The sequence below is a fragment of the Oryzias latipes genome, chromosome 13 (assembly GCF_002234675.1).
Source record: "Oryzias latipes chromosome 13, ASM223467v1".
Lineage (NCBI taxonomy): Eukaryota > Metazoa > Chordata > Actinopteri > Beloniformes > Adrianichthyidae > Oryzias > Oryzias latipes.
In genome coordinates, this window is record NC_019871.2 from 28,669,831 (window position 1) to 28,684,232 (window position 14,402).

General features: G+C 40.8%; 2 protein-coding genes across 9 annotated transcripts in view; one reads left to right on the forward strand and one right to left on the reverse strand.

Moving 5' to 3' along the window:
* Positions 1-7,521, forward strand: part of b3gat1 (beta-1,3-glucuronyltransferase 1) — a 123,529-nt gene extending 116,008 nt beyond the window's left edge. For 5 of the 7 annotated variants that reach the window (XM_023961212.1, XM_023961213.1, XM_023961209.1 and 2 more), the window contains 2 exons: positions 3,139-3,239; positions 4,978-7,521. In XM_023961212.1, the coding sequence (XP_023816980.1) occupies positions 3,139-3,225 (87 nt within the window). In that variant the 3' untranslated portion in view covers positions 3,226-3,239; positions 4,978-7,521. 7 annotated transcript variants of the gene reach the window in all.
* Positions 7,522-8,131: 610 nt separating this feature from the next.
* glb1l2 (galactosidase beta 1 like 2) overlaps positions 8,132-14,402 on the reverse strand; it is a 44,222-nt gene continuing 37,951 nt past the window's right edge. The window contains exons 17-19 of one of the 2 annotated variants that reach the window (XM_004075932.4): positions 10,597-10,711; positions 9,913-10,029; positions 8,132-8,777 (exon numbers count right to left, since the gene is read on the reverse strand). In XM_004075932.4, coding sequence (XP_004075980.1) covers positions 8,691-8,777; positions 9,913-10,029; positions 10,597-10,711 — 319 coding nt within the window. In that variant the 3' untranslated portion in view covers positions 8,132-8,690. The remainder of the gene's footprint in view (positions 8,778-9,912; positions 10,030-10,596; positions 10,712-14,402) is intronic. The other variant, XM_011482948.3, reaches the window with a different exon arrangement.

Consider the following 14,402-nt stretch of genomic DNA (forward strand, 5'->3'; position numbering starts at 1 on the left):
GCGCTCGCAAACAGATGGGGAGCCAATGCAGCTGGATTAATAACGGGGTGACGGGTAAAAACGTGGAAGAATTGTTGCAGCAGCGATCTGGACAACCTGGAGCCGTTCTAGAGATCTTTTGCTTAAACATGTGAAGACATAATTGGACTCAGTTTGGCAATGTCTTTAAGATGATAAAAACAACACAAGTGACCGAATGTGAGATTCAAGAGATAAAACCGGGTCTAGAGTTACCCTAAGGTTCCTGACAGAAGGACTTGATAGAGGAAGCAAGTGGACCGAACCTCTGGACTATCAGAGGGAGGCAACTGTCAGGAGCATGGACGAGGTCCTCACTTTTAGCTTCATTTAGTTGGAGAAAAATTATATTTCATCCAACTCTTGACTGAATTCAGACACCTGCGAACAATCTCAAAAACTAAGGTTTAAAAGAATATCATCAGCATTAAAATGGTAAGAAATTTCCTTAAAATATAATATAAAAAGGTAGCAGATTTGAAATGAACAACATTAGAGGTCCCAAAACAGACCCTTGTGGTACACCTGAAGTGAGGGATGCAGAGGAGGACTTAAATTTAGGAGATGCTACAAAAAATGATCTACCAGTCAGATATGAGGAGAACCAGTTTAGAGCAGATCCAGATACCCTGACCCACTGTTTCAAGTCCACCATCATGTCCAAGAGGACATGATGGTGGACAGTGTCAAAGGCTGCGGTCAAGTCCGATAACAGAAACACGGAGCAGTGTCCGGCATCACTCTGCCTAGAGGATTGGACGAAGTACCGGGTTTTCTGCACCGGATTAAAAGGCAAAGTCAATTGAACTGGTGTCAAATTGAAGGAGCACTGAACTATAACTGTGACACGCTACACGTTAGCCAAGTTAGCGTGTTCACAAAACCTGTGACTCCCAACCATGTTTGCAACACATTAAAAAAAACTGACTGATACTAAAAGACATGGAACTGTGAGTACGCTAACTCCCAACCCTCTACACGTTAACCGTGTTAGCGTGTTTATAATAACATGCACACATATGCGTGACGTGTGCCTCTCAAAATGGCTTCAACATCAGTAAAAGCAACCGAAAGTAATCCATGTATAAGGCGCTCTGGATTAAAACGCATTTAGAAAAAAAAAAGATTAAGGCTTTTATGTTCAACTTATAGAACAGAGAATAAATCATTTTTTAAAAGAGAAAAAAAGTAAGATGCGTACAAACAAACTACTTTTTTGTGAGGTCATTCACTTTACTCATTGCAGCAAAAATTGAATTTAATAAAGGCAGTTAATCTTTCCGGAACAAAAAAGAATTTTTACATCCATTTAAAAAAAAAAAACTTAAATCACCCCATCCAATCCAACACTTATTTTAAATGTATGACAGTGTGCTCGTCTCTTGTTCCATACATGATTTTTAAGGAGAGTTTACTAAAGCCTTATGTTCTTCGATTTCTAAAATTATTAAACATCATGAAAAATATGAGCTCTTTCATTTTGATTGTCTGTAAATATCAACACAATTGTTTTTTTAGCTAATTTTGGGGGGGAAATTGTAAATAATGTATATATTTTTAAATGTATATTGTCTGTGAGATTTGTTTATAATTACCTTAATTTGGCATAGCATAAAACAACAGGCACTGATTTTGTGTAAAAACAGATTTTCTGCATGTTTTCTTTTACTGTGTAGAAAAAAAACCTCTTGCTTCAATCATAGCTTTATTGACACTTGCAGTGTTTCACTACCTGATTTTTACAGATCCCCCTGAAAGGGGACATGACTTTCCATGATTGTTTTGACTTTTTGCAGCAGAAAAGCTCCTTTTTTTCAATTATCACTGAAAAAAAGACAAGACAAGCAAAAAGCTCTCAGAGTCCAAACTTATAGATTAAACCATCAAGAGTTGACAAAGCCTCAACGACCAAGAAATCCATGACTATTTTAAGTCAGAAGTCCTTGTAAAGGTGATTTTTCTGACATCAGCACCGCAGATAAACTATTCCGTAACAATCAGCACCATCGATTGCTGCCCACTCTTCACTTTAAAACGTCCATAAATATACATCTCAGTGAGAGGCTTTAGGGTATCAGCGGCTCGATGCTCTCCGTACCACCTCGTCGTTCGGCGGTTGCCCTGAGTCACTAAGCCTTTCACCGGGAGAGGAGGAATCGGCTAGAGGGCTTCAACCAGCCAATATCCTCACGACAAGCGCTCTTACTTACACAGACAAAGAGGGAGAAGAGAAGAAAGGAAAGGAAATAGAGGCACTTTCAGCCAGGTTTTTCTCCAGCTCTGCCCCTGCCATTCACAAGGCTAAATGAAAAGAGGGTATTCAGGGAGCAAGCTCACGGAGCGGAATTGGACTCTGTGGTGGAGGTAGAGACATCACACTGATTACAGATTAGCACAAGGACGGATGGGAGGGAGGGCGAGAGTAAGAAATAAAGTGGAAAGTCGTGCATGTGCATCTCTGTTCCTTATAATCTTCCACTTCAGATGTGAGCGTGACTGTTAACCTCCTCCCCCCACCACCACCACCACACCTGAGCAAAGTGGGAGTGGGCTCCTGGCTCTTCTCGTGCATAATTCATGGCTGCTGCCAAGCCGAGATAAAAGGAAAGTACCGGAGAGGAGCGAGAGGGGAACTGAGCTTGACACTTTCCGTTTGCTTTCCTTCTCGAGTCTCTTTGGCCGACGTTTTCCTGGATGTTTGTTCTGCCTCTGGGGGCCAAACCACGCCAGCATGAAGGCTTTACAGAACAAAACAATGGCGTGCACAGAAGGGTACAAAGAATTGGAGAAAAGCCACAAAGAATCCAACTCTGGCACATTTTGGCTCGTCTTCATGGTGACTAAATGCAAGCTAAGCAGAGACGGTTACGTCACCCTCCCAAGGAAACTCACTGTTTCTTCTCCTCTGATGCGAGGTTCATGCTCAAGTAGCTCTTTACACATAGATGGCCCCTGTGGTGGTTTATGTACAGCCAGAGCTGTTTCAGGAAGGGACTGTTTTTAAGAACACCAGGCGGAAAGATGGAGCTGAAAGGGAGCGGAGGCTGAATGAGTACATTAAGGGAACAGCATGTCACTAATGTTTCTCTTGTTTGTGTTTCCACGCTGCTTTCTCACCAGATATTGGTTTGGCACACAAGAACAGAGAAGCCCGTCCTCGTGAACGAGGGGAAAAAAGGTTTCACGGACCCAAACGTGGAGATTTGACCGCTTACCCAAGAGTACGTGGCAAGTAATAATACATTTTAAAAAATATACAGCTATCAAAAGGAGCTTTGTGTGTTTCTTCACTCATCACTGTTATTTTAGGGAGTAGTACAGTTTGGTCATAAAGGTGACAAAATGATGAGTTGTTTTTTCTTTTTCTTTCTGTTAAAGACCAACTCCGATCATCTTTTGATCTATTTCCCAGTGGTCTTTTAATTATGATTCGCCAAAATATGAAAAAAAACCTGTGTTGTTTTCTAGAACATAGTTTCTGCAGAGCGGCAGGACTTCATTATAAATTTGCGTCTGAATTGTGGGCATGACTGTTGGCATGGAGCAACCCCGCCCCCTATTCGCCTCCCCATTACTAAGAGTTCTCTGTTTACATGCTCTCCCACTAGCGTACAGCCCGTTCACACCTCCAACCTAACGTTATACAACGAAAACGGCAAGCATAATCAGAGCTATTCAGTCGCAACGTTTTGAGCCAGATCCCAGTTTAGACGAGGAAAACGAAGACAAAGATGGATCTACAAAACAGTTTGTTATTTTCCCACTAACAACCACTAGGGGGCTCTGTAAGGGTGTATCAGTATTTGCTCTGACAGCACCACAGGAGAAGAGGCGTCGCTCAGTCTAAAGCTACGTTCACACCGCTCTCAGCAGCGTGCGTTTAAGCGACCACTTACAGAAGAAAAACATACATAAAAGCGCGTAAATCCACGTTTGAGGCCTCTGTGCTCCAAAGTCTCGCGTTTGTGCATAGCTACGCAAGTTTTTACGACAACTTTTGGGCTCTACATTCATTGAACAGTCGTTGCCAGGTAAACCAGGTCAAACTGATCAATCGGGGACTATGATTTGGCAGTGAGGTACGGATGGCTTCTTTTTTTAAACAGTGTCAATTGTATAAAAATTGATCATGAAGGAGAAATTAATAATTACAACTTGGGCCAGAGATTTACGAGATTTGCTTTGACATTTGGCACCTCATCCAACTGCAGGTGGCGGACATGCGCTAGTAGAAAAAGAAGAAGGTGAAGCCCCTCCCTGCTTGTCCAGTGTGAACACCACGGGCTATAAGCACATTCAATGATGTGTGTTTATTGTGTTCTTGAATGTGCGTAACACGGCCAAAGGGCTCAATGAGGGAAAGCGTTTGGCCGACTTGTCAGCGTGTTCTTTATGCTATGGGTACCTGAATATTTGCCTATTGTGTTACACTAATACACTAGACCATAACTTAATTCCTTCTTAGTTTCCTAAAGCTAAATAAGCATCAATGTGTTGCAGTAGTGAAGCGTGCAAACATTCTGTCTACTATTATTATCTGTTGTGTTTTGAATTTGAATCCATTGTGTTAAAGCCGTTTCCATGTCTTGTTAGATAAATTTCTCCGACTTACACGCTTTTCTTTTTGGCGTCTCCAACTAATGCTGCAAAGCGACATAATAAGGTACTCATAAATGCAGTTTTGAGCGTAATTTTCTTAATATACAGTACAGACCAGTTTGGACACGTGTGCCACGTTTTATGTATTATTTATCATTTTTAGGTGTAAGTTGTTGTTTTTTTAAAGGTACAAATGTTGCACTGACCAGAGGGCACTTTTAATTTCATTGTACTTGTGACAATGACAAATAAAGGTCTATCCTGTCCTTATGACATGTCCCCATGGATAGAAACGACTTGGATGATGTTACATGAAGCTGCAGTGCTCCTTCTCAGCCCTTTGTAATCCTTTTGTTGCAGGCGGCTGGCCTCGGATCCACTAAGGGAGAAATCTGTTGAGCTTCACAGAGGTGCAACCAGTGCTTTATCCCAACCATCAGGAAAATTGGGAATGTTGAATAGCAATTTTTCCTCTAGAATGACACTGACACGTTAAAAAACAAAAACAAACAAAAAAAAAAAGCGGACAAATATACATCTATATCTTATGAAAGCACAGCTTTGTAAGAGGCAGCCGTCTTTGTTCGAGTCTTCAGGAGAAGAGAAGACAGATTTCCTCACAGAGTCCACTGAGCGACAAATGACAGAGGAGAAAAAAGACAGCACAATAGGAAAAGCATACAACACATTCAAGCTAAAAAAAAACAAAAAATCCTTGACCTCAAATGAAAAAACAAAACCTGCAAATGAAACACAAGCAGGCCTGGGTTTGCAGATGGCACACAAGAGAAGCTCCACTTGGAATTGAAGGACTGCATCATCAGCCTTGAAGGAAAACAAGGACTTCCCATGTGGATTTTTCCATCGGAATAACACAAACAGCAAATGAAGGAATGTTCTTTTGATAACTAGAATTGTGTGCTTTAATTAAACTGGTTTAGGCATCTTACAAACATTTGATCTGCTAGTTCAGCACTCTTAACACCATTTACTGTTGTGTTGTCATTTCCCATTTTATAGTGTCATTCAGTGGATGGACGCATTTACAGAAAGCTCTAGGACAAAATGCCACCTTGGAGCTTTGGGGGGGGGGGGGGGTGAACAAGAAACATTTAAAGATCAAAATGGTGAAAGTCACTTAGTGCTACACAAATGTTCACAGAGAAATGGAGAAACAGAAATACTCTAATTGCTGTTTTTATAGATGAAAGTCAAACAGAATCGTCTTTTTTTTTTCCTTCTTGACAAAGTTAAAGGCACATCCAGACCAGGTTCAATAAGAGAATGAGTGGGGATTTCATTTTAAGTCAAGTTTGAGACAAATAAAACAAATAACAAATGCTTACATGGAGCTGTTGTTCAGGCTAAATGAGGGGGAAAAGGGGAGTTTTGGTAAGTGAAAGCATCTCCTTGCCTATGCACATTCAAACTACAGTCTGCACTGAGTTTAAGGCCAGATGCGTGTATTTAAAGAAGAAAAGACAGAAACGTAGCAACTGGAAGTCACATAAACGAGAGAAAAAACCATCTTTGAGAAGTATTATTTTGGATGCATGGCCCAAATAATGTGATTTTTTTCCCACACATTAAGTCAGGTGAAACTTAAAGGGGAATTGACAAGCACAATGAAAATAAAGCTTATTTTTTCAACGTTGCTTTAGGAGATATGCCTCATACTAGATGGTCATATCTTGGAGATCCTTCTCTGGTGCACACACGGGTGTTGCGCCAGTGCGGTTGAGAACGTGAAGCTATTTTATACATTATGGCGTGATAAGATAGAGCAGCTACTCTGCTTCACAAATCATCACATACTGGCACACACTTTAGCTAACGCTGTCCAGCAGCACTGGCAGATGCCAGGCCTCCTCTGTGCGACCACTCCACCCCCATGCCAAGAAACCTGATCTAAACTGCTGCACTATTTAAAAAAAAAGTCCTTTTAGGCCACATTTTTGACTTGATTTAGATCAATCTCCCTCACTGACTGCATGATACTAACAGGATCAGCCATTTCCACCACCAGTTATCCTCCCATTATTTATTCCAAATCAGATTTAATATATTTATTTATAGAAGCATATATGTATTTATTTGAAGTTTGGGTGTGCAATTTCATTACAGCGGCTGTTTCTTTCCAGCTGCTTTTTTTTCCAAATCAACAGCATGCTCACACACATGGTTTATCACATCCTTCCACCGACTTCAGAGCGGCTGTTTGCCACACTCCACTGGCTTTCCTTAATCAAATAATCCATCTACCACTGCAATGAAACGAGACGTGCAGTCTTTCATGGAAAAATGCCAGCTTGTGCGAGAATCTATGAAAAAAAAGCAAATTATTTTCATGTCGTTTTGTACTTTCCAAGTGAAGCGAATCTGCGGCTGTCTTCTTCTAAATGTTGCTTTTGTGGAGGTGCAGGCGGACTCCTGTCCTGTGGTGTGCAGATCAGCATGCGGTCGGGCCGGTCTAACCAGATTCTGTGATATTCCTCTGTGTGAAGGGTCCTGAAGCGGCAGAGGTGTTCACAGTTCCACCCTGAATGTGATGTTGTTACAACTTTACAGTAAAAAAAAAGAAAAAAAAAAAGAAAAATCGGTTTGTTTTGTTCTTCTCTGAATTAAACAGCAATATTTCCCAAAGGAATCTACTCAAGATGACCTTCCTGCAGCAAAACACCAGCCTCAGCGGATCATGTTTGTTCATAAGGGGGCACACAACATTTTACACACACACAAACACCATCAGCTCCTCCTTTTTCTTCATCTCCACCATCATCTTCCAGCCTCGCGCGACTTACATTTTATGCATGTGACTCTTAAGGATGTCGATTTGCCACAGAAATCCTGTCTGAGAGAAAAAGTGTTAGTTGAATTGAAATAAATAAAGCTAGAAGAATCTCATGTGTCGTGGAGTGTTTCTTTCTTGCTTTATGGAATGATAATCATTGGGAGATTTGGAGCCGCCAGGTTTACGACTGTATTCTGTCTGAAATCTTCGTAACCCTTGTGCTATCCTAGGCACTTTAACATTGGGAGTTGGGTCATCTAGACCCACTAGACAGTTCGCTGAACCTTTTTTCTTCAATGATTTGTGATCTTCACTGGTGTCCATGGATTACATGAAATCTTTCCACCTTTATCCACCTTTGTCATGGTAGGAAGGGTGGAGTCATCTAAGATAGCACAAGGGTTAAATAAATATTCGTCCTCGTCCCCCTCAGTGTTGCTGCAGCAGGAAGCCGTTCACACAGCAGCTCTTTCAGAGCACGAAAAGGTCTAATGCCGATGTGAGGCCTTCCTGACTTTTACCAAAATAAACGACTTCATACTGATCACAGCGTGAGGCTCCGCCCCCCCCCCCCCCACCACCACCACCACCGGGGCGCTTCTCTGTAATATCCATAAAATCAAAGAAAAATCCTGTTCTGAAAGATTAAGACCCTCGTAGAATTACATAAAAATGTCAAACAGTGTCGAGCACCTGCTGTTTTTTTTAATTAAAACACTTGAGTTACTTTATAGAAGATATTTTATTGCACCAATACTATAAAGATAATTGTACATCTTTCTGCAACACATTACTAAATGTTATAAAAAAAATTTAACTTTTTGGTAACTTTTAATTTATAGAAATTTCATATATATATATTATTTCCACTTAATTGTGGAAATTGTTTTATTTTTTGCATATTAACTCACATTGTGTCATTAGGAGATGGCTGGCAGTGATAAAAAAAAAGCACAAAAAGGTTACACACCGGGGTCAAATCAAAATTTATTTAAACATTTTCTCACAGCTTCAACTTTTTACATAATTAGTAGAAAAAAAAAATTACATTTCAATTAAATTAAATTTATTTACACGGCAAGAAACATTCGCAATGAGCTTTATAAAAATGTGTTTATTTAAAAGGTCAAATATTGAATCACAGTGGAAAAAAGAAAAAAAAAGAGCCACATCTCTTGTGGGTTCTGCAGACCCGGGCGGAGAACCTGATCCAGTGTAAACACAGTTCTCAACAGCCTCCAGGGCTTTTCTCCTTCTGGGTGATGTCTTCCTGTTCCTCCTGTCATTGGACATCAACCGTCATGCCATAGTCAGGGCTGCTGCTGAACTGGACTTTTCCATCGGTTTCCAGCTCTTCGAACACGATGATCTGTGAGGAAGCACAAAGTGCAGCTTAGTCAAGGTCAGCTGAAGTGGGTGGTTGATCAGAAATGTGTCCGTTTAAGTGTTAGTCAGCCAATCAATCAGACCAACATTTCTTTTTTCCCTTAATTAGTTCTTTTCATTTAAAAACGGTACAAAGATGCAAACTTAAAGTACAGAGAACATGACCTCCTCCCCTCTCAAACTGCATTATAAACCCTACATTTTCAAAAGAAAATACATCTACCAATTCCAAATGTCCAACGTGCTTACAGCTTACAGAACAGGGTCAGTCATACAATATTCCAACTTTAGTCACATCCAGTTTCTCCATAGAATTTAAGAATAGATTCCACGTAGCATAAAATTCTTGTGTACCATTAATTTTCTCCAAAACTAAAAGCTCTCCAACGTTTTTCAGGGCCTGTACCGGTTTATCGTCAGACAATATTTTCACGGACTCGTCAGTACGAGGATGAAATGGTACATGGCGTGAACTTTACAAGATTTAAAGTTGTAGATTGACGAGTTTTTTTCTCGTAAATTTGTGAGATCTTAAGTGGCAAATTTTCAACTTAATTCTCATAATTTATCAGTTATGACTTTTTTCCTTTTGTAAATTTACGACTTTAAAGTTGTAATTTAAAAAAAATGTTTGTGATCTGGCCCTAAAACTCCGTCGTAAAAATAGGATTCTAAAGGAAGTTTTATTTTGGAAAACTACTGGATTCTCCAAACCACAACTGACTCATTTGTGACATGTCAAGTTCATCACTCACGTGAAAATCATCAATTATTAATTACTGAGTTTTTTTCTTGTAAATCTACGACTGTAAATCTCGTAATTTTACTAACTAAGTCCTTGATTATAAAGAAAATGGATATAATTATTTTTTTTTTCCTTACGGCCTGGTACCGGTCCATAGCCTGGGGGGTTGGGACCACAGCTGTAGAGGATCATTAATCCATATATTCCATTTGAAAGGAACTAGTGTCCTGACAATCAAGCTCCCTAAGATAATTACCTATTGTGCTCTGTGTTTATAATCAAGATTGTGTAGAATTGGACCTCCATTTTCCAGGAATAAGACCAAATGGAATAATTTACTTAGTAACAAATAATTGAAGGTCAAATGCAGTACCTCATTGTCCCATCTGTTGAGCCAGGCACCTGGGACGTAGAGCGTTTGCTGCGGGCCAACAGACCAGTAGCGTCCTAAATTCTTCCCGTTGACAAAAACCACACCTTTGCTCCAGCCCTGCAAACACAACCAGACACTGCTCACAAAGCTGAGGGAAACGGAAGCAGAAACAAACCCTCCTTTCACCTATTCTTTTTTTTATATATCTGATGTTTCATAAACTCTGGCTCGCCGATGATTAAAGGTTTTCTCTAAATCAGAGGAAAAAGTGGTGCTGCAGTTAGAAAAACGTTGGCGAGAGCTGCAACACCAGGGAAATTGCTGTTCTACAAGCACTTGTCTCATTTAATCAATAACTGCATTATGCAGGAGGGCAGGAAAACATCGGAGCATCTTTATAAATAGAAGCGTGCAAGAAGTCCTCTGACCCAACCAACAGGGCAAAGCATTAGAATTACGCAAAGAAATGCAATAAATCATAAGCAAGTCAGCACTTCATGAAGCTATTGACTCTGGGAAAAGTAATGAGATTGAAGTGGATTTGTGATGTTTATATGAAATAGATTTTTGAGTTTTGATGAGACATTCTTCTTCTCGTTCCAACCTTGGCTAAAGCTCTGAAGAGACGACAGGCTGCTTCAGAGGTCTAAGTAGAAGAGCCGATGAACATGCGCTGCTACTTACAGGGAGTTTGAGGAAGGTGTCTTTAGGAGAGCTGCTCAGATAGAGTTTGGTTTGAAAAAAGGCAGGGAAGGAGGGTTTCTCTCGCATAGACTTCCACTGAGCTGAGCTTTGTAGCCTGTAAGAAAATAAAAATAAAAACACAAGTTTCACCAATAATAAAACCCTTTTTACTGCTTTACTGGTAACATTTACACTAATATGTCTATGAAGACTCTCATTCATCCAGGTAGACTCCATCATAGTAGTAGGTTTAAAGGCTGTCATCTGGACTTGGTTTTTAAAGTTGAAGACGTTTCACCTCTTATTCAAAAGGCTTTGTCAATTCTGAAATCGCTGGTTTGTGAAACCCAAACAAACCTAAGTCATTAACAGCCGAAAGAGATGACCAGGTTGGGGAGTGTAGCCACTGTCCCCCCAGCTGAGGACAAGGGACTCCTAACGACCTGAAACCATGTAGTCTAAGTAGACAACACTATCCAGTTTCAGGTCTGACTCCTCCCCCATGAGAACATTTAAACCAGCTCTTTTACCAGCTATTTCAGAATCGACAAAGCCTTTTGGATAAGAGGTGAAACGTCTTTAACTTTAAAAACCAACTCCAGATGACCTAAACCTACCACTATGATTTACACAAATACTAAATGAACATGAGGACCTCAAAGACTTTAATTCCTTAAGGTATAAACTTCAGACAGAAAGGGCTTTTTTAAATAAGGCAAACAAAAAGAGCAAGTTTGTCTGATAACAGCTGGGGGGTATTCCAGGAAGCAGGTTATGCTAGCTCCCACGGTAAGTTTGAGGCTAAGGAAGTTGATAACCTCAGCTTTCGGTTCCAGAAATGGAGGTATGTTTCAGGGTAGGTCAAGTTACTCATGCTCTGAACATAACCAGGTCTGGAGCAGGTTTAGTTGAAGGTTAGTTTGTTTTCAGAGAGGTGAAGCAGCATGGCGTGTCCATTTGAAGATGATTTAGTGCAGGGGTGTCAAACTCATTTTCACTGAGGGCCACATCAGTATAGCTTTCCTCAAAGGGCCGGATATAACTTAAACATGTAACTAAATGTAATGAAAAATAAATTTAACTAAAACATTTGTTTGCTTGTTACTCTATCATAAATCCTTTTAAATTTGATTCTGTCAGGTTAGATTACCGTAATTTCCGGACTACAAGCCGCTACTTTTTTCCTGCGCTTACAGCCTTGCGGCTTATTCAGTGACGCGGCTAATTTATGGATTTAATTAGCGGCCGCCATGTACATACTTTCGAACTCAGTGAATAGTTTGTATTCTTTATCTAACACCAAGCACAACGCATTTATATTCAACACACCTCTTAGCAGCCAAACAGCATGGAGTTGACTTCAGGTCTTAGACACTTCAGTCATGGTTCAACAAAATGAAACACGCATGCCCGGCCGCATCCCAGAATCCTTTGGAGCCATTAGACCCAACGTGCACGTGATCGCCGCTACAATATGATGAAGCTTTCAAGTTAAAAGCAATCGTTAAAAGCAGCGTAAAAAAGTCCACCGTCACCAACGGGTTTGGAAAAGCCGGTTTGCTGCGTGACGGAGAGAATAGCGCATGGAGTGAATTTACACTCCATTTACGGTTTCTAAGGAAACCGTAAAAGCGGAATTTTGCTTTGAAAAACTCACAGCCTCCGTGTGAGTTGGAGACATCTTCTCCTGCTGATTGAGCTGCGGGGCCGATGGCAGTCTGAAGGCTCCCACACGTAACAACGCATCCGCCCCTCATCCACAAAACGTACAGTATTAAGTCCGATTGCTCTGCACAGAAACGATTTGCTCCATCCACCGGCGCAACGGGGACGAAGTGCTCCTCCTTGAAGCCGCCCTGGCCAGAGGTGTCGGAGTAGATAGGAAGGGGAGACAAGGAGCGCGCGGGGCGGGAGCGGAGCGCAGAGGCGTCCGCGGAGTGCAGAGGCTTCTGAATTCTGACGCACGCGCCGCACTGAGGCGCGCGTATCGCGCTGAGGCGCGCGCTTTTCAGTCGCCGCTGCTGTATTTTACCGTTGTGTTTTCTAACCAGTCCTGTTACTCCCATAACGCTGCCGCGACACAAGCGGAAGGAGAGCTTTTCCCGTTCACCCCTCCATGCACTGCTGCTACTTGCTCATTCTTAAACACGTACAACAGAATGGCGAGCCGGGCATTGGCCCCGCCTTTAGCCCCTAAGACTCATGGGAAATGTGGAATCGCGGATGTAAATTTCCTCATTATAACTGAGGGATGTAATGTTGATTATATGGTTACTGTTTGTAATTTTATGTATGATACCTAGATTGTCAATAAGTAAAAAAAAAATGAAATAAAAACACCATAACTGAGGAACTTGTGAACAGAATATAGGTCCATGCTGTTTGACAGATGTCGATACACTCAAATACATGAGCCAGAGGCTAAGTTGGCTACACCCACAATGTACTAAGAAATTGCACTCGTTCTGGGACGCTGGCCTTGATCCGTCAGGATGACAATACCGCCTAACACATGTGCGGCTTGTACTCTGACGCGGCTTGTGTATGTATAAAAGCAGTCAAACACGTGAAAATGGGTGGGTGCGGCTTGTAATCGGGTGCGCTTTGTAGTCCGGAATTTACGGTACATGGACAGTCTTTAAATCCTAATGTATAGTTGCCCAATCTGATGTTTCAAGTCAGATTCCCTCTAGATATGAATAAATACACACCAATTTTTATTTTTTATTTTAAGAACTAAAAAACTTTTATGCTCTCGGGGGCCACATAAAATGACATGGAGGGCCACATTTGGCCCCCGGGCCTTGAGTTTGACACATGAGATTTAGTGGATGAAGAAGCTCAGATAATACTTTTTCCACCATGAGAGGGTGATAAGACCACGTATGGATGTTGGAAAAATAAACTTTTTACTTTGATCTAACTTAATTATTTGCTTTAGTTAATATTAATCATTTTTTTAGTTAAGTCAGCTTAAAAATAACACGTTGTTGTCAGACAGTTATTGTGCTTTCATTTAGATTAATTCAATCAAGTAGGTGTAACTTTGGTGCTGCCGTTCGACACCGCAAGGAATTGTGGGATACCATTCCCTTTGTCTGGAAGGATTTGGGTTTAAGTGTGGCTTTTTGACCAAATGTGTTTAGTCGTTTAGCTGTTTTACTGTGTTTTGCTGAGTTATTTTGTCCTACTATGCCTAATTCTTTCTCCACCATGAGTGAGAGGGAGGGAGAGGATGGTAGGGATGGGTATGGTTAAGGTTTTAACGGTACTACTACTCTTATTAATACTGCTTACATTTTACTTTATACATGTTTCCAACTTGAAAAGTAAAATACATGAAAAAATAAGAAAGACGGGAAAAAAGAAAAATAAACAGCAACGTTTTGACATATTGCTGTCATGATGTAAAAATAAAACAAATTAAATAAATGATTGAGTTCATAAGATCATCCCAGAGAAAGTATCTGCTTCAACTCCCGCAGTGAAAGCTGTGTCTGAATCTGACGCCCATGTTTCCATCTGACAGTTTGAAGCCAAAGCCCCTCCCCCGCCTCTCTACCTGCTTTTCCTCTCTACCTGTTCACCTGTTCATATCCTCTGCAGCTGACAGACCTCTCCTCTTCAGTGAGAATAGACCAATTAATATCATCATTAATTAACGGAAAATGACTGATTTGGTGAGTTAAATATGGAAGATAATGTTTATATTTGTGGGACACAAAAAAATTTTGACTTCTCCAGTACGGATAGCAGAACCGTTGAGGTCAGACCTTAACGATACTGCGGTCTTGAAGAATGTTGCT